The sequence below is a fragment of the Manis javanica genome, chromosome 7, assembly GCF_040802235.1.
Source record: "Manis javanica isolate MJ-LG chromosome 7, MJ_LKY, whole genome shotgun sequence".
In the NCBI taxonomy this organism is placed as follows: domain Eukaryota; kingdom Metazoa; phylum Chordata; class Mammalia; order Pholidota; family Manidae; genus Manis; species Manis javanica.
The window spans coordinates 25,439,899-25,458,388 of NC_133162.1; the positions used below are offsets into that span (position 1 = coordinate 25,439,899).

The following is an 18,490-nucleotide window of genomic DNA, read 5'->3' on the forward strand; positions in this document are numbered from 1 at the left end:
GAAGGGCCATGGAGGCTATGGCCTTTGGCTTTTACACAAATGAAATGGGAAGCCACCTGATGGTTCTAAGCAAAGGAATGGCATGGTTGAGATGTATGGATACTGTCCCTGGCCACAGAGCTAGCACAGAACTAAGGTATCCACATCACCAATGCTCCTGCAAAGCTCCAATTCCAAAGATTCCCAGTTCAGCTACTATCTTTCTTCTAAGACTTTTCTCTGTGCAAAACCCCTGGTTACAGGAATGAAAAATTGCCAGACTGGCTCCAGGAAGGCGGGAACCCAGCATGTCTGTAACCTGATACATTGGAAAGCTAGAGGAGAAAGGAGAAGGGGTTAGGGCAAGCCATGGTGTCATCTGTCTGTTTTCACTGTTTTTTCCTCTAACCAACCAAGCTTTTCAGAAGCACTTAGGAGTCAAATCCATCACAGACAGAAAGTACAGTCAGCCAGCTTGACCCCCTGGGACTGGGAGCCTGGGCCAGGCCCCATTCTCTAGTAGTTACCCCTCCCTATAGGCATGGCTTCTAAGCTCCTGACCTCATGTTGAAAGGCCTGAGATCAGAGTAAGCGAAACTGGTGGTCAAAGGCAGGGCTCCAAAAGGCCCCCAGACATCACATGAAGGTCATTACTGGAAAAATAAAAAAATCTCCTTTATTGGCCTTCTTGTGGCAAAGCTGGTTCTGATGACTGGGGACTCAAGAAACCAGAATAATATAGAGGGAGTAGGGAGGAAAGAAGGAATCTTTGAAGGCTGCTATCTTTTACTAACATGCTAGTAAAGGGGCCAGATTCCAGTGAATCACGTCCCTCTGAGAAGCTGCTATGAACTCACATTCTCACCAACAAATGAGCAACTGGCCTAGCCCCAAACATAGGCCTGGCCACATTTCTTTTGAGTCTCAGGACTCTGTTCATAAAGATCCCTCCATTAGGTCCCAAGGCATGGACTGCAGAAAAGGAGACAAGGCAGTTCCACATAATGACCTAAGGTTCCACTACTGTATCAGGCTCACTTCCCCACAATGTTTACTGTTTCAAGGACCCTTCAGCCAAAGATGGTCGGCTCCATGAGACCAGACCAGGAGTATGCTGTTCATTACTATATACCTATGCCCAGAACTGCCCCAACAATGACTATCTCTGTACTCAATGAATGGCTGGCCTCCAAACAAAGTGATTAATGCTAGATGAGAACCAGGTATATGCATGCATCATCTGGTAGTACACAGTGCCAGGAGAGGACAGTGGACCATTTTTTCTCCTGCATCCATTCCTATTACAATACTTAATTTCTCACAATTGTGGCAGAAAGCCTCAAAAGCCCTAAATGGCAGCCCATTTATTTCAGGCAATTATCTGAAAAGGATCTCATCCATCTCTTGGTATTTGTGATTATACTGTGACCTTGGGTACAAGGAGCCTGGGGCACTCTGTAAGCCTGGTTTCAGTCTTCCATATCCACATACACAAGAAAGGGGGAAATAAGGAGGCTCATGGTATTCATTTCCAGGTGACAATGATCATCAAATCTAATCACTGGCTACCTGCCTAAGGGGAAAACAACAGGAACTACACACACCATCAGGACTATCACACCGCACATGGTGATCTGTGTTTAAAGGATCGGAGCACTAACTGAGAGGTGGTCGCCAGCATGGTCAGAATGTATAGTCCCTAAAGAGCTCTTCATGTCTATGAGAAGACAAGCAGCTAAAAAATTGGATGTAGTTAATGCAACATGGCGATGGACAGGAGCTGTCTTCCCAAGCAAATGTTTTCAGAACTTGGAAATCCTAGCAGCTATGGGCCACCTGAATTTAGAAAACAGCCAGGTAGTGGGGAAGCCTTGTAAGATGTTAACTCCCAAATGGAGAGGACTCACCCAAGATAGAAACCCTATGCATACCTGGGATGGCATCACTCACAATGAGTTGTTTACAAAAATCATAGGAATGATTTTTTTCTCCCTTCTCCTTTCTCCCTTACTATTTCTGGTAAAATGTTTCAACTGTCTTTATAAATGAAAAAAGCAAATATATAGCTAAAAAGTGCTAACAATAATGGGTAAAACAGGGAAAGTACAGGCCAGGAAAGTCTGGGATTTGAGGAAGTCTTCTTGATGCTGGTTCAACAAAAACAAGTGAGTGTGAGGTCTGCCTGGGGCCTCGAGGAGCCTGGTGTACTCACTTCTCATCTAAGGCAAGGTTAAACTCACAATGGTCTGGAGTGGACAAGTTTGCACATCAGTCTTTTTATAGTCTGTGCTGGAGGGCACCATTAATCCTGAACCATGGGATTGAGGTGGCAGGCCCCAGTATCACTGGGGAAAAGAAGACATACAACTCATGAGGGGGCCCCAGTTAAAGCCAACTGAGATGGAAGAATTCAGATATGGATCCAGCACCTTCTCAGGGCAACTAACTCAATGGCTTGAGAAGTGACCAAAAGAAAACATGCCAGAAAACATAATTAACCCCACTGCCTGAACTCAGTGTTTATGTACGTGGTAAGAGGTAGAATGGGCAGTGGGAAGAGGTGAGAAACAAAAACAAAGATATGTCACCAAAAAAGAGATATAGACAGCAGATAAGTTCAACATTATATGTTATTAGGGAATTGCAAATTAATGTCACAATGAGATACCACTCCACCCCTACCAGAATGGCTAAAATTGGAAAAAAAAAAGTGACAATACCAAATGCTGTCGAGGACACAGAATAAAAGGAACTTTTATTCATTGTTGGCAGGAATGTAAAATGGTTCAGCCACAGTTTGGCAGTTTCTTACAAAGCTAAATATAGTCTTACTACATGATCCAGCAATTTTACCCAAATGAGTTGAAAACTTATGTCCACACTAAAACCCACAAAGAAATGTTTATGGCAGCTTTTTTCAAATTCACCAAAAACTGGAAGCAATCAGGATGTCCCTCAATAATGAATGGATAAACAATGGTACATACACGTAATAGAATATTATTCAGTGATAAAAGGAAATGAGCTGTCAATCCACAAAAAGACAGGGAGGAATCTTAAATGTGTATTCTTTGTGAAAGAAGTCAGTCTGAAAAGGCTACACACTGCATCCATTACTATTACAATATTTAATTTCTCACAATTGTGGCAGAAAACCTCACAAGCCCTAAATGGCAGCCCATTTATTATTAACATTTATTATTCCAACTCATTGACATTTTGGAAAAGGCAACACTATAGAGACAATAAAACAGCCAGTGGTTGCCAGGGGTTTGCAAGGAGGCAGGGAGGGAGGAATAGGCAAAGCACAGGAATTTTTAGGACGGTGAAACCATTCTGTATGATACCATAATAATAGACATGTACTTTCAAAACCCATGGAACAGTATAATACAAAGAGTGAACTCTAATGTAAACTGGGGACATCAGTTAATAATAATTTATCAGTACTGGTTCAATTGTAACAAATATACTATATTAAATCAAGATATTAATAATAAGGGAAACCATAAGCAGAGGAGAGAAAGGGTACATGGGAATTCTTTGCACATCTGTTCAATTTTACATAAACCTAAAACTGCTCTAAAATATAGTCTATTAATTTTTAAAAATTACAAGAAGTAAAAAGTTTTTAAAAAATGATATGATAATCAATCTGCATTGATATAAGGACAGAGGGGGGAAAATATCTTCTGCAGGATGACAAGATATCTTTGTAGCAACGAAAATCCTTCCCAGACTAGCACTGCAGACACCTCAGCTAGATGATGTAAGTACTCCCTTTAAAGTGTTCCTTATTTCTATACTCTTTTTCCCCAAAGAGAATGATCAGACACCCTATACATCCTGGTCAAGAGATGATCTGAACTGTTGGAATGCTGGGCACATCCCCAACCATACAAGAAGCATGACCTTGTAAACTTGACATTTAAGCCAAAAGCATCATTTTTGCACTTTTAAGAGTTGTAGACTTTCCTGGCAACTTACTGACATAGAATCCTGCCATCTACTTTCCAGTTTTACCCTCGTGCCATTACCTAGCAGGACTTTCTTCTCTACAAAGTTGCTTCAACATTCCTCTACAAAGCACCTCCTGCTTAACTATTCACACTCCATTAATACAAGGCACCTTTGAACTTAGATGCAAATTGTAATAGGGGTCTCCAGCACCCACCCCCAGCATGGGAAAGGGAGGGAATGGTGAGGACTGCTGGAGGGGAACTGCCTAGCTTTATAGCCCAGCTTCAGAATTCTCTGGCTGGGTGGTAAGTTCCCTAACATCTCTGTGCCTCAGTTTCCTTGTAAAATCAGATTATTAGTACCTATCCCAAAGAGCTATTCTGAGGGTTAAATGAGTTTATATAAAGCACTTTAAGACTAGTGTCTTCCACATAGAAAGAGCTATAAGTGTTTGAAATTATTATTACATGTTTTAAGTTTCTTGAAGCACTGAAGACAACAGGGTGAGGGCAGAGAGCCTCAAAGGCATGGGAGCCAAAAGCTGCTCCCAGCCCCAATCCCTGCTTTCTTCCCAGGGACTCTACCACCTCTTACCAAGCAGATGCTGGGTTTTTCAAGGACAGGAGCTAGGTCTGACTTTTCATTGTCCCCTCACCCTTACCCCCACTCAAACACACCATCTTCTCCAATGTTCTGCCTGTACCCATGACTAAATATAGCTTTGCTGGTGGGGTGTGCTACACAGCCCATGCTCTGCGTCAGAAAGCTCAGCAGACAGGTCAGTGAGCTGCCAAGGTATGTGTAGGGGTGAGAAGGCCATTCCCACAGGGCTCGGGGCAGAGAGGACAAGATCATTCCACACAAATCTAAGGGATAGCTTAGCTGAATGGAATACCTCGGAGGTAGGATTGAGGAATGAATTTAGAAGTCAAAGGCCAAAGTCCAGAGTTGGACCTCTGAGTCAGAATGCCAGGCAAGGGAGATGCTAGCAAACCCAGACCCAGGACATGGCAGGTGTAAGGACCAGCATTCAAGATGGAAAAAGCCTCAGTGTGGAAAACGGGAGCCTCGAAGGGCAGGCTGAACAGGGGAGAATCCCGGGAGAGACCTAATCACATCAAGCTCTTTCAGGCTTCTGAATCTCTGCCTCTCTGCAGGGAGAGGAAATCTCCTAGCACTGACCAGCCTGGCACCACTCTAGCCCGGTGGTCTCTCCCAATAGTTAGGTCCCTCGGACTTTCTGAAGCAAGTTTGCCTGGGCCAGCTCAAGGAATCTCTTCCCAGCTGTCTGTCCCTTACCACTGAAGGACCCTGAATTAGAGAATTTGGAATTAATCCATGCCCCATGAAGGAAGAGAAAATTCATGCCACAAATGAAATGCTTTATAAAGTATGAAGCCACATACCCACATAGATCTGCTAAGAACCCCAGAGGGCCTTAGATCTTCCTGTGGCTATAAAAGAAAGGGAATTTCAATGTTCCAAAATTCAAAGACCTGGGGCCTGAAATCCAACCAATTCAGCTTCAGGGAGAGCTCCAGCCCTGTTGGCCCTTACCCCCACACTGGGCCAAGAGCAAGGGCACCCTACTCTTTCTAGATAGCCCGGATCTGCCTTTAGCAGAGAGCACCGCCATTTCACACAGTCATCCTGAAACTAAACACCTCTAAGATCAAAGGCAGAAGGGTTAAAGCTTCAAGGAGGCCTGCCCTCCAACAAACCTCCAGAGTATTTCCTCGGCCTTCTGTGCCCAGCCCGGGAGAGGGCTGGGACCTGCCATCTGTGGGTGGCTTAGAGAGGCACTCCAGTTGTCAGCTTTGGAAAGGAAGCAAAGGCCCAACTAGAGGAGGGACCAAACTCCCAGGACAGCTGTGCTATGGCAGAGGCAGGATTTCCACTGGAAACCCCAGGGGATAAAACAGCACAGTCAAAAAGTTCCTGCAAATCCAGATTTGAGGAAGGAAAATTATCATTTCCCAACTGCAGGGGACCAAGGCCACACAAAACAACAAGTGGAAAAGTTAATCTGTGTCCAGTGTTTTAATAAATAACTTATTCAGTGCAGAGCTCAGCTGAGAGGAACCTGAACAGAAAAAGGAGGTTCTTCACCAACCCAGTAGAGGAAGCCACAGAAAGCCAGTCAGCAGCAGTTCCAGCCCCCAAGGGAGGCAAGAATCACTCCAAATCCCAAGGATATATCCGCCAAGAAGCCAGCATTTATGTGGCAAAGCCCAGACTGTCTATGGCAGTAGACGAGAAGTAGGGCTCTACCCTGTGGAGCTGCCAGCCTTCAGGCCAACACTACACAAAGGCTGTCTTTGGAACGAGCCTGAGATGTAGAGCAGATGACGTGCCTAGTGGAATCCCACCAGGGAAGCCTGCCTGAGATCACACACACGCTCTGCAACTAGCCAGCCTCTTGCATCTTGGTTAGGCCCCCTGCAGTTTGGATCCAGCCAGAGCTGCTGGTAGTACAGAGGCCTCATGGAGAAGTGCTGAAGACACCTCTTCCACAGCCCATACAACCCCACATTCCAGCCCACAGCTGCCCAGCCACAAAGGGAAGGACCAGAGATGCAGGCTTCCAACAAGCACTTGGCAGCTGAAGCTCAGCTGTCTCGCACCTGCCAAGTCCAGGGGAAGAACAGCAGGACAGTCCCTGCTGCTGCAGCCACTTGAGGGTAGCCTTAGGGTTTCCTAGAAAAGCACTCTGTTCTCCCCTGTGGCTGCTCCAAGCTGTAACTTGTTCCATCTCTCCAACTTCAGAAACAGTCTCTTAAGAACCTTTTAATCCGAACAAGTGCTCTCTTGCCCTGTTTCCTTTAGTGAATATAAACAGGGAAAGAACTTGGATAGAACTGGCCATCCCAGGGCTCATCCAGTCAGCCTGCTCTTCACCCCTTTTAGGGCTACCAAGGTAGGGTTCCCCTCCTACCCCTGAAGCAAGGCTGCCAGGGGCAAGAAGAAATGCAGAGGACCTCTGGGCTTCTGCTTATCCCTATCCACAACATGCTGTGAGAAGGAATGATCTTAATGGAAGGAAGTACACAGTAGGTATTTAATGAATGCTGTTGACTAATTAAGAAGGAAAGGCAGTATAGCACAGTGGCTTAGAATACAGGTTTCAGGGTCACTAGAGCTGGCTTCTAATTTATCACCCATGCAGTAAGTTTTCTAAACCTAAATTTCTGTGTCTATAAGCAGGAGGTAATAAGAATTCCTTATGTCATAAAATTAGTATGAGGATGACATAAAATGATAATTTTATATAAAGAACTTAGCACTAACCTGGAATAGATTTTTTTTAAAAATTGCTTATATTATTGTCTTAAAGACAAACAATGCCCTTTCTCCCCAGTCCCAAGAGAGCACTGAATGGGGCATGTCAAGAGACTCTGCTGCTCTCATTAACTTGCTGTACAGCTTTCAGCAGGCTACTGTACTTCCCTCAACTATACAACTAAGGGAGATGGACTAAATAAGTGTTTCCTGTTTGTCTGTGGCAATAAATGGTACTGAATCATACTTTTTTTTTCTCAAAGTTTCTTTTTTTTATTTTGCTATCATTAATGTACAATTACATGAAAAACATTATGGTTACTAGACTCCCCCTATTATCAAGTCCCCACCACATACTCCATTACAGTCACTGTCCATCAGTGTAGTAAGATGCTGTAAAACCACTACCTGTCTTCTCTGTTATACTGCCTTCCCCATGTTCCCCCTTCTACATTACATGTGCTAATCGTAATGACCCTTTTCCCCCCTTATCCCCTCCTTTCCACCTATCCTCCCCAATCCTTTTCCCTTTGGTAACTGTTAGTCCATTCTTGGGTTCTCTAAGTCTGCTGCTGTTTTGTTCCTTCAGTTTTTTCTTTGTTCTTGTACTCCACAGATGAGTGAAATCATTTGGTACTTGCCTTTCTCTGCCTTGAATCATATTTTTTTAAAAACAAAGTTCCCTTATTTAAAATTATTTTTACAATTCTTTTTCAATTTTTCTAATCATGTCTAGGGTCAGGTTTTATTTGGTGTTTGCATATCCTTTTAATATTTCCCTCATATTGCTAATCTCTTGAACAAAGAGAAAGCTGGCTTTAGGCTTAGAATCTTCTTTGACAGGCCACAGTATTAAGTTAGAATTCAATAACATTGGTTTGTTATCACTATGCTTATTTTCATAATTGTCTTTAAATTATGACAAGTAATACTGGTTTCCATATATGGTAGTGATCTAACTTTTAAAAATGTGTATATCAGTTTTTTGTGGGGTTTTTTTGTTATCATTAATCTACAATTACATGAGGAACATTATGTTTACTGGACTCCCCCCATCACCAAGTCCCCCCACATACCCCATTACAGTCTCTGTCCATCAGCATAGTAAGATGCTATAGAGTCACTACTTGTCTTCTCTGTGTTATACAGCCCTCCCCATGCCCCATCTCATTATACATGCTAATCATAATGCCCCCTTTCTCCCCCCACCCTATCCCTCTCTTCCCACCCCTCCTCCCTTTGGTAACTGTTAGTCCATTCTTGGGTTTTGTGATTCTGCTGCTGTTTTGTTCCTTCAGTTTTCTCTTTGTTCTTATGTTCCACAGATGAGTGAAATCATTTGATACTTGTCTTACTCCGCCTGGCTTATTCCACTGAGCATAATACCCTCTAGCTCCGTCCATGTTGTTGCAAATGGTAGGATTTGTTTTCTTCTTATGGCTGAATAATATTCCATTGTGTATATGTACCACATCTTTATCCATTCAATGTGTACGTCAGTTTTTAAAAGGCGGGTTAATTTAAAGGGAACATCAAGTAGATTATATTCTACAGGTTGCAAAAATTATGAAAGCAGCACCAGAAATTTTGGAAACACTGGGCTAGATTTTTACAGTCCTCCTCCACCCTAAAAGTGAGTGCTGATGTCCTCGAGTGTCAGGCTACAGATCTCACCCCAGCCCCCTGCTACAAGGTTCCCCTCAAACTTTACCTCCTCCCTGGAGCTTCTCCTGATTCAGCACTTTCTCCACTCTACTCCCATATCATGCTTTACATCAATGGATTGTAGCATTTATTACTTAGTACTCTAACTCTTTATCTCCTCTCTAGAACATGAGCTTCTGGAGACAGGAGTTATGTCTTGGCATTTTATTCTCACAATATCTAGATGTCATGTGTGTGATATAAAATAGGTGCTAGACGAATGTACGCTGAATAAATAACCAATGCTTCTGCCCTCTTTTCACTGAAGGAGAAGATAAAAGACAGTGGAAGAACACTGCCAGACATTAATTTGCTATAATTCCAATTCAGTACCTCTTAGCACTTAAGCTGGGTGGCAGAACACTCACCTCTTTGACCTGACCTCAGCTTTGAGCACTAAATTAAATGAGAATCTATGAATCTGTTTCAAAGAGGCCTTCGTACATGAAAAGTCTGGAAAAGCAAACTTTTCTTCAGGACACTTACCAGGATAGAGGAGAGACCAGTCACACCAGCACAAGGCCAATTACAAAGGTGCTTTTGACTTCTGCAACATGGACCTTCTAGTGGGAGGATATACAGAAAACATTAGGTTCAAGTGGTGAGGTGAAAGCCCAAAGGTCTCACTATTGTTGTAACTGACATATGAATATCAAAGTACTTTATCAAACAAATGGCATACATGTAAGGGGGTACTGTTAAACTATGAAAAACAATAAGGAAGGCCCTCTTTCAAATTCAGAGATTTTCCCTTCTGAAATATAGGGCTTTCTCAATTATACTCTTCATGTCATTTTGAGCCTTGGACCCATACCTGATAAGAAGGTAGACTATAAGAATATTTAAGCCACATAGGAAATGATATTCTTTTAACTGGAATAAATCTGCCAACAAAAAGGTACAGGCTAGCTGCTCTAAATACTCTAAGCAGTTTCTTATTAAAAATAAAAAAATTTTTAAGTCCAGTATAGTCTCTTTATTCCCCACATCTGTTTGCTGTTCTTTATTGGGTTTATTAAGGTATTATTGATATACACTCTTATGAAGGTTCCACATGAAAAAACAATGTGGTTACTACATTCAGCCATATGATGTCCCCCCAATACCCCATGCAGTCACTGCCCATTAGTATACTAAGATGCCACAGAGCCACTATTTGCCCTCTCTGTCCTACACTATTTTCCAGATGATTCCCCCCACACCATGTGTGCCATTCATAATACCCCTCAATCCCCATCTCCCTCCCTCCCCACCCCTTCCCTTTGGTAACTGCTAGTCCCTTCTTGGAGCCTGTGAGTCTGCTGTTGCTTTGTTCCTTCAGTTTTGCCTCATTGTTATTCTCCACAAATGAGGGAAATCATTTGGTACTTGTCTTTCCCTGCCTGGCTTATGTCACTGAGCATAATATTCTCCAGCTCCATCCATGTTATTGCAAATGGTAGGATTTGTTTCTTTCTTATGGCTGAATAGTATTCCATTGTGTATATGTACCACATCTTCCTTATCCATTCACCTACTGATGGACACTTAGGTTGCTTCCATATCTTGGCTATTGTAAATAATGCTGCAATAAACATAGGGGTGCATATATCTTTTTGAATCTGAGAAATTATATTCTTTGGGTAAATTCCTAGGAATGGAATTCCTGGGTCAAATGGTGTTCCCATTTTGAGTTTTTTGAGGAACCTCCATATTGCTTTCCACAATGGTTGAACTAGCTTACATTCCCACCAGCAGTGTAGGAGGGTTCCCCTTTCTCTGCGTCCTCACCAGCATTCATTGTTCTTAGTCTTTTCAATACTGGCCGTCCTAACTGATGTGAGGTGATATCTCATTGTGGTTTTTATTTGCATTTCCATGATAATTAATGATGTGGCGCATCTTTTCATGTGCCTGTTGGCCATCTGAAATTCTTCTTTGGAGAACTGTCTGTTCATATCCTCCACCCATTTTTTAATCAGATTACTTGCTTTTTGGGTGTTGAGGCATGTGAGTTCTGTATATATTTTGGATTTAAACCCGTTGTCAGGTATGTCGTTTACAAATATATTCTCCCATACTGTAGGATGACTTTTTGTTCTGTTGATGGTGTCCTTTGCTGTACAAAAGCTTTTTAGTTTGGTGTAGTCCCATGTGTTCATTTTTGCTTTTGTTTCCCTTGCTCGAGGAGATGCATTCAGGAAAAAGTTGCTCATGTTTATATTCAGGAGATTTTTGCCTATGTTGTCTTCTAAGAGTTTTATGGTTTCATGACTTATGTTCAAGTTTTTGATCCATTTTGAGTTTATGTTTGTGTATGGGGATAGACAATAATCTAGTTTCATTCTCTTGCATGTAGCTGTCCAGTTTTGCCAACACCAGTTGTTGAAGAGGCTGTCATTTCCCCACTGTATGCTCATGACTCCTTTATCATATATTAATTGACCATATATGCTTGGGTTTATATCTGGGCCATCTAGTCTGTTCAATTGGTCTATTGGTCTGTTCTTGTGCCAGTACCAAATTCTCTTGATTACTGTGGCTTTGTAGTAGAGGTCAAAGTCGGGGAGTGTAATTCCCCCTGCTTTATTCTTCCGTCTCAGGATTGCTTTGGCTATTCAGGGTCTTTTGTGGTTTCATATGAATTTTAGAACTATTTGCTCTGGTTTGTTGACAAATGCTGTTTGGCATTTTCACAGGGATTGCATTGAATCTGTAGATTGCTTTAGGCAGGATAGCCATTGTAACAATATTAATTCTTCCTACCCATGAGCACAGAATGTGCTTCCATTTACTGGCATCTTCTTTAATTTCTCTCGAGTGTCTTCTAGTTTTCAGAGTATAGGTCTTTCACTTCTTTAGTTAGGTTTATTCCTAGGTATTTTATTCTTTTTGATGCAGTTGTGAATAGAATTGTTTTCCTGATTTCTCTTTCTTCTAGTTCATCATTAGTGTATAGGAATGCAACAGATTTCTGTGTATTAATTTTGTATGCTGCAACTTTGCTGAATTCAGATATTAGATCTAGTAGTTTTGGAGTGGATTCTTCAGGGTTTTTTATGTACAATATCATGCCATCTGCAAACAGGGACAGTTTAACTTCTTCTTTACAAATCTGGATGCCTTTTAGTTCTTTGTCTTGTCTGACTGTCATGGCTAGGACCTCCAGAACTATATTGAATAAAAGTGGAGAGAGCAGGCATCCTTGTCTTATTCCCGATCTTAAAGGAAAGACTTTCAGCTTCTCACTGTTAAGTATGATATTAGATGTGGGTTTGTCATATATGGCCTTTATTCTGTTGAGGTACTTGCCCTCCATAACCATTTTGTTGAGAGTTTTTATCATGAATGGATGTTGAATTTTGTCAAATGCTTTTTCAGTGTCTATTGAGATGATCATATGGTTTTTGTCCTTTTTGTTTGTGGTGGATGGTGTTAATGATTTTCGAATGTTGTACCATCCTTGCAACCCTGAGATGAATCCCATTTGGTCATGGTGTATGATCCTCTTGATGTGTTTTTGAATTTGGTTTGCTAATATTTTGTTGAGTATTTTTGCATCTATGTTCATCAGGGATATTGGTCTGTAATTTTCTTTTTTGGTGAGGTCTTTGCCTGGTTTAGGTATAAGGGTGATGCTGGCTTCACAGAATGAGTTGGGGAATATTCCCTCCTCTTCTAGTTTTTGGAAAACTTTAAGAAGAATGGGTATTATGTCTTCTTTGTATGTATGATAAAATTCCACAGTAAATCCATCTGGCCCGGAGGTTTTGTGTTTAGGTCGTTTTTTGATTACCAATTAAATTGCATTGCTAATAATTGGTCTGTTCAGATTTTCTGTTTCTTTCTCAGTCTGCCTTGGAAGGTGGTTTTTTTCTAGAAACTTGTCTATTTCTTCTAGGTGATCCAGTTTGCTAGCATATAATTTTTCATAGTATTCTCCAAGAATTCTTTGCATTTCTGTGGTGTCCATAGTGATTTTTCCTTTCTCATTTTTTATTCTGTTTATGTGTGTAGACTCTCTTTTTTTATTGGTGGGTCTGGCTAGGGGTTTATCTATTTTGCTTATTTTCTCAAAGAACCAGCTCCTGCTTTCATTGATTCTTTCTATTGTTTTATTCTTCTCGATTTTATTTATTTCTGCTCTAATCTTTATTATGTCCCTCCTTCTACTAACTTTGGCCCTCATTTGTTCTTCTTTTTCTAGTTTCATTAATTGTGAGTTTAGATTGTTCATATGGGATTGTTCCTCAACCCACAGATTTTGCGGTGTTGAATTATTGTTGTCATCTGTCTCCATATATTGCTTGATCTGTTTTTATTTGGTCATTGATCTACTGGTTATTTAGGAGCATGTTGTTAAGCCTCCATGTGTTTGTGGGATTTTTCATTTTCTTTGCATAATTTATTCCTAGTTTCATACCTTTGTGGTCTGAGAAGCTGGTTGGTATAATTTCAATCTTTCTGAATTTACCAAGGCTCTTTTTGTGGCCTAGTATATGATCTATTCTTGAAAGTGTTCCATGTGCACTTGAGAAGAATGTGTATCCTGCTGCTTTTGGGTGTAGAGTTTTACAGATGTTTGTTAGGTCCATCTGCAACTCCTGATTTTTTCTCCCTATTAGTTGCAGATATTAGAAACATCTTTTTCCATACCTTCACTTTTAGTCTGTGTATGTCTTTGGGTTTGAAGTGAGTCTCTTGTAGGGTCTTGTTTTTTTATCCATTCAGTGACTCTATGTCTTTTGATTGGTGTGTTCAGACCATTTACATTTAGGGTGATTATCGATAGCTATGTACTTATTGCCATTGCAGGCTTTAGATCTGTGGTTACCAAAGGTTCAAGGGTAACTTCCTTACTATCTAAGAGTCTAACTTAACTCACTTAGTATGCTATTACAAACACAGTCGAAAGGTTCTTTTTTTTTCTCCTCCTTTTCTTCCTCCTCCATTATTTATATATTAGGTATCGTATTCTGTACTCCTTGTCTATATCCCTTGAGTGACTTTGGGGGTAGTTGATTTAATTATGTATTTGTTTAGTAATTAACTGTTCTACTTTCTTAACTGTGGTTTTATTACCTCTGGTGACAGCTATTCAACCTTAGGAACACTTTCATCTATAACAGTCCCTCCAAAATACAGTGTAGAGACAGTTTATGGGAGGTAAATTCTCTCAGCTTCTGCCGATCTGGAAATTGTTTAATCCCTTCTTCAAATTTAAATGATAATCTTGCCAGATATAGTATTCTTGGTTTAAGGCCCTTCTGCTTCACTGCATTAAATATATCATGCCACTCCCTTCTGGACTGTCATGTTTCTGCTTAGGAATATGATGATAGCCTGATTGGTTTTCCTTTGTACATGATCTTTTTTCTCTCTCTGGCTTCTTTTAATAGTCTGTCCTTATCCTTGATCTTTTCCATTTTAATTATTATATGTCCTGGTGTTGTCTTCCTTGGGTCCCTTGTATCAGGAGATCTGTGCAACTTCATGGCCTGAGAGACTATCTCCTTCCCCTGATTGGGGAAGTTTTCAGCAATTACTTCCTCAAAGACACTTTCTATCCCTTTTTCTCTCTCTTTTTCTTCTGATACCTCTATAGTAAGAATATTGTTCCATTTGGATTGGTCACACAGTTCTCTCAGTGTTCTTTCATTCCTAGAGATCCTTTTTTCTCTCTGTGCCTCAGCTTCTTTGTATTCCTCTTCTCTAATTTCTATTTCATTTATCATCTCCTCCACCATATCTAATCTGCTTTTAAAACCCTCCATTGTGTTCTAATGATTGGATCTCCATCCTAAATTCATTCCTGAGTTCTTGAATATTTTTCTGTACCTCCAGGAGCATGTTTAAGATTTTTATTTTAAAATCTCTTTCAGGAAGATTGATTAGTTCAGTCTCACTTGACCCTTTTTCTGCTTTTTGTGAGATTTTGCTTTGAACCAGTTTCCTTTAATGTTTCATATTTGTATGTGGCACCCTCGAGTGCCTAGAAGCTCTACTCTCTGGAGCTGCTCAGCCCCTGGAGCAAGGTCAGGTGTAGCAGGGAAGCAGTGCTGGTTCCTGGGGGGGTCAGAAAGAGCTGTTTCCTGCTTCCCAGCTGCTATTCCTGTCTCCACTGCCAGAACCAATGGGCCAAACACACAGGTGTAAGCCTCTATGGTTTGCATTTGTAGCTGCTGTAGGCGGGGCTTCCCTCTGGCTGGCCTGACGCCAGGGCAGGATTTGCCGGTTTGTGAGTCAGGTGCAGGCTGGCTGGGAGGAAGGCGCAGCAGGCTGTGTATCATGGTGGGGGGCATTGGAGTTGTGTAGCCAGCCAGGGGGATGGAGCGCCTGAAGATCCTGAAAGTTCCCAACCTGCTGGGCAGAGTGTACCCAAACAATTTTGTCTACCTGTCTTTTCTCCTGAGCTGTAAGCTCTGTGCAGTCCTTGCCCCTTTCACAGCCCTCTCACTTTTAGGAAGTCTCTCAGTCTGCCCACCCAGAGCAGCCGGGTATGGATCCCTGTTTTCCACAAGCAGCTGGAATCTCAATCTCTCCAGGTATTCCACTTGTCTTAGCTTTCCAACCCCACTAACCACCAGAGCACCATGCAATGTAGGTTCATGCTCCCAGAGCAGATCTCCAGGGCTAGGTGTTCAGCAGTCCCAGGCCTCCACTCCCTCCCCATCCGTTTCTCTTTCTCCCACTGGTGAGCTGGGGTGGGGGAAGGGCTTGGGTCCCACCAGGTCATGGCTTTGATACGTTACCCTGTTCCATGAGGTCTGTTCTTTTCTCCAGGTGTATGCAGTCTTGTGCAGCCTTCTCTCCTATTGCTCTTTCAGGATTAGTTGTATTAATTTTATTTTCATATTATATGTGGTTTTACCTCTGTCTTACCTCTCATACCGCCATCTTTAATCAATCTGTTTGCTATTCTATCTCCATTATTAATATTGTAATGCAAGGTCCCCATTCAGGCAAGATTAATTCCCTGTTTCCAAAACCTTCTGCTGACATTGCAGTGGATTCATTTGGAAGGCTGTAAAGGCAGGCCCAGGCATTGCTCCCAACACGGGCACATGATAAATAAGATGAGGCCTGAGCCTCCAAGCTTAACAAGGCAGAACAGGAAGTTACGCTGGACCTGTGATCAGAGAGGTGGTATAGCCCAATAGTTAAAAGCTTAGAGTTTCGACTCAGCTAAATTCAATCCTAGCTCTTTTATAGCCTAGATGCATGACTTTAGGCAATTCATATAACCCCTCAAAGGACTCAGTTTCCTCATCTATAAAACGGAGATAACAAAAGAACCTGATAAGACTGTAAAGCATTTGACACAATGATATGGAAGGCAGTAAGACCTAAAACAAAGTAAAAAAAGAGAGAGAGAGACTATTATTTTCTTCAAATTATCATCATCTCCAGAATCAGCCTTTTATGCTAAGGCAGGAGCAGGAAAAGCCCTGTTCCTCTTTCAACCTACACATGCTATGTAGCCACCACATAGATACCAAAAACATGATGTACGAGGCAAAAAGACAGTACAAAAAGCAGAAGAGAATAGATAATAGAAACAGAATCAGCTCTTGATTAACCTGCCAATGAGGGAGAGGGAAGACTACATTTAAATTGAAGAGAAGAACATCCTCCCCTTTAAAAGAGTATAGATGGAAACATTTTTTCTAATTATAGATAGTAGTTTATCAGACAGAAAATGTGATGTAATTGTTTAAGAGGCAAAAGAGTACTGTCATTAAGAGTATGTCATTAAAACTAGGGAAGGCAGGCTGGATTCAGAATTATACAGGGTAGCAAATGGGAGACAGACCAGAATGAAAAAAATGTACTGGGAATAATTGAGCACAGACAACTGCAGGTTAAAAGGGAGTAGGTAAGATCAACAAAAGGACAGAGATGGATGCATTCATAATAAAGCAAATAGAGTAAAATGCTAAAGGTAGAATTTAGGCAGTAAGTATATTAGTATTTACTGTGAAATTATTTCGACTTTGCTTTATGTTTAAAGTTTTTCATAATAAGCTAGAGGAAAAAAGAAGTAGAAGCATGAACTCAAATTCTGCATCATAGCTATGCTATCTATCCTTTGAGCTCAAACACCAGAGCAAGCTTGGAAAAACCTAATGGTTTTGAAACTCCTGCTCAGCATTGACACTGTCCTGCACCAGATAAGCAGAGCTTGAGTGCTGACCTGGACCACCTCAGCATAAGTAGATATAGGCAGAGGGCAGAAACCCAGAGGTTCTACCTGAGAAGTACCAACCTCACAGGAATATGACATTATCACCCCTGCTCAGAAAAACTTCAGAAATATAAAGCTCAAGGCCAAGGAATGGGCAGGTGGAGAGTGGGCAAGTGGCACACACTCACTCATGGACTCTGCTGTCGCCATAGAGGTCACTCAGGCCAAAGCTGATATAATGCCAGTGCTCAGGGATGTTGGCAGAAGGGCTCCCCACGTTCCTGTACATGCTAACATAGTCCAAAGGGTCTGGGCCGCCCAACCTGCAAAAGAAAAAACACAGAATTGTCAGTGTGAGCCTGAAAGCAGACAGTGTGAAGCTAAAGAGCTGTGCGTGACAAACCTAGAGGCTCCATCCCAGAAGAACCCAGGTGAACTCTCTGGGATAAGATGGGTTGCTGGAGGCTGCCCAGTTCCACAAACACGAGAGGCTTCCTTCTCCTATCCCCAACAGGAAGGACCTCTTTCAGAAATAAAACAGTGTGGGTGGTTGCCCCTTTTGCTACCTCCTGTTTCAAATTACCAATTCCAAATCGAATTGGCAGGGATTATCACTCTTCCATGGTGCCTGTAAACATGCCAAACTTCAAGGCAAGAGGTGCATCAGCCAATCAATTCGCCTCCATTGAAAGACCATTCTGAGCATCCCCAATGGGCATTGTTCCTGGAAGCAGAGGCTCAGCAATACTTCTGCCTCTTAGACAGCTAATTCCTGAAAGACTATATTGTGCCCTGTGTTAATTACAGTTTGTTCTAAACAAACCCAGTGCCTCCAGACCCCAGCCGGCACTCCACAGACTAAAGCTGGTCTTTTATCATGCAAGTGACAAAGGCCAAATTTAAGCTGCCTCAGCTCTGCCCGGAAGTGCAGCAGGAGCCAGGCTGGGCATTGTGAGTGCTTGTATCTGGAAGATGATCCCAGGAGACTCCACCTCAAATGTAGAGTTGGAACTTTAAATGATTTAGGGCCTGTGAGGACCCCACTAAACTTCCCCCATAATTCCAGCAGACAGGCAGTTGAGGAAGAGTGTCAGTCATTATCTCACGCTCAGGATTTAATTCAGTAAGGGTTCCCTTTAGTGAAGTAATTAGCGCTCTTTAAAAAAAAATCCTGCTTTTCTTCAGAATGGGTAGAGAAACTTGGTAGACTTGAGAAACAAACTAAATGGAACCATCAGCGGAAGGAAGTCTGCATTTAGCCCATGAACACTGCATTTGCGCTGCTGCCTCAGACATCTGACTATTCCACAGACTGCAAAAACTTTGCCCCTGGGGCACTGATGGAGCACACTTTGCAACTGAGATTGTATGTTGAAGGAACACTAACAACCAAATAAAAGACAG

The 18,490-nt window shown here is 41.9% G+C and overlaps 1 protein-coding gene across 6 annotated transcripts in view; it reads right to left on the bottom strand.

Moving 5' to 3' along the window:
* Window positions 1-18,490, bottom strand: part of SUFU (SUFU negative regulator of hedgehog signaling) — a 119,751-nt gene that overhangs the window by 97,841 nt on the left and 3,420 nt on the right. For all 6 annotated transcript variants that reach the window (XR_012133060.1, XR_012133059.1, XM_073240500.1 and 3 more), the window contains exon 2: window positions 17,275-17,409. Coding sequence is in view for 4 of the 6 variants with exons in the window: in XM_073240500.1 (XP_073096601.1) it covers window positions 17,275-17,409 (135 nt within the window). In the remaining 2 variants the exon portion in view is untranslated. The remainder of the gene's footprint in view (window positions 1-17,274; window positions 17,410-18,490) is intronic.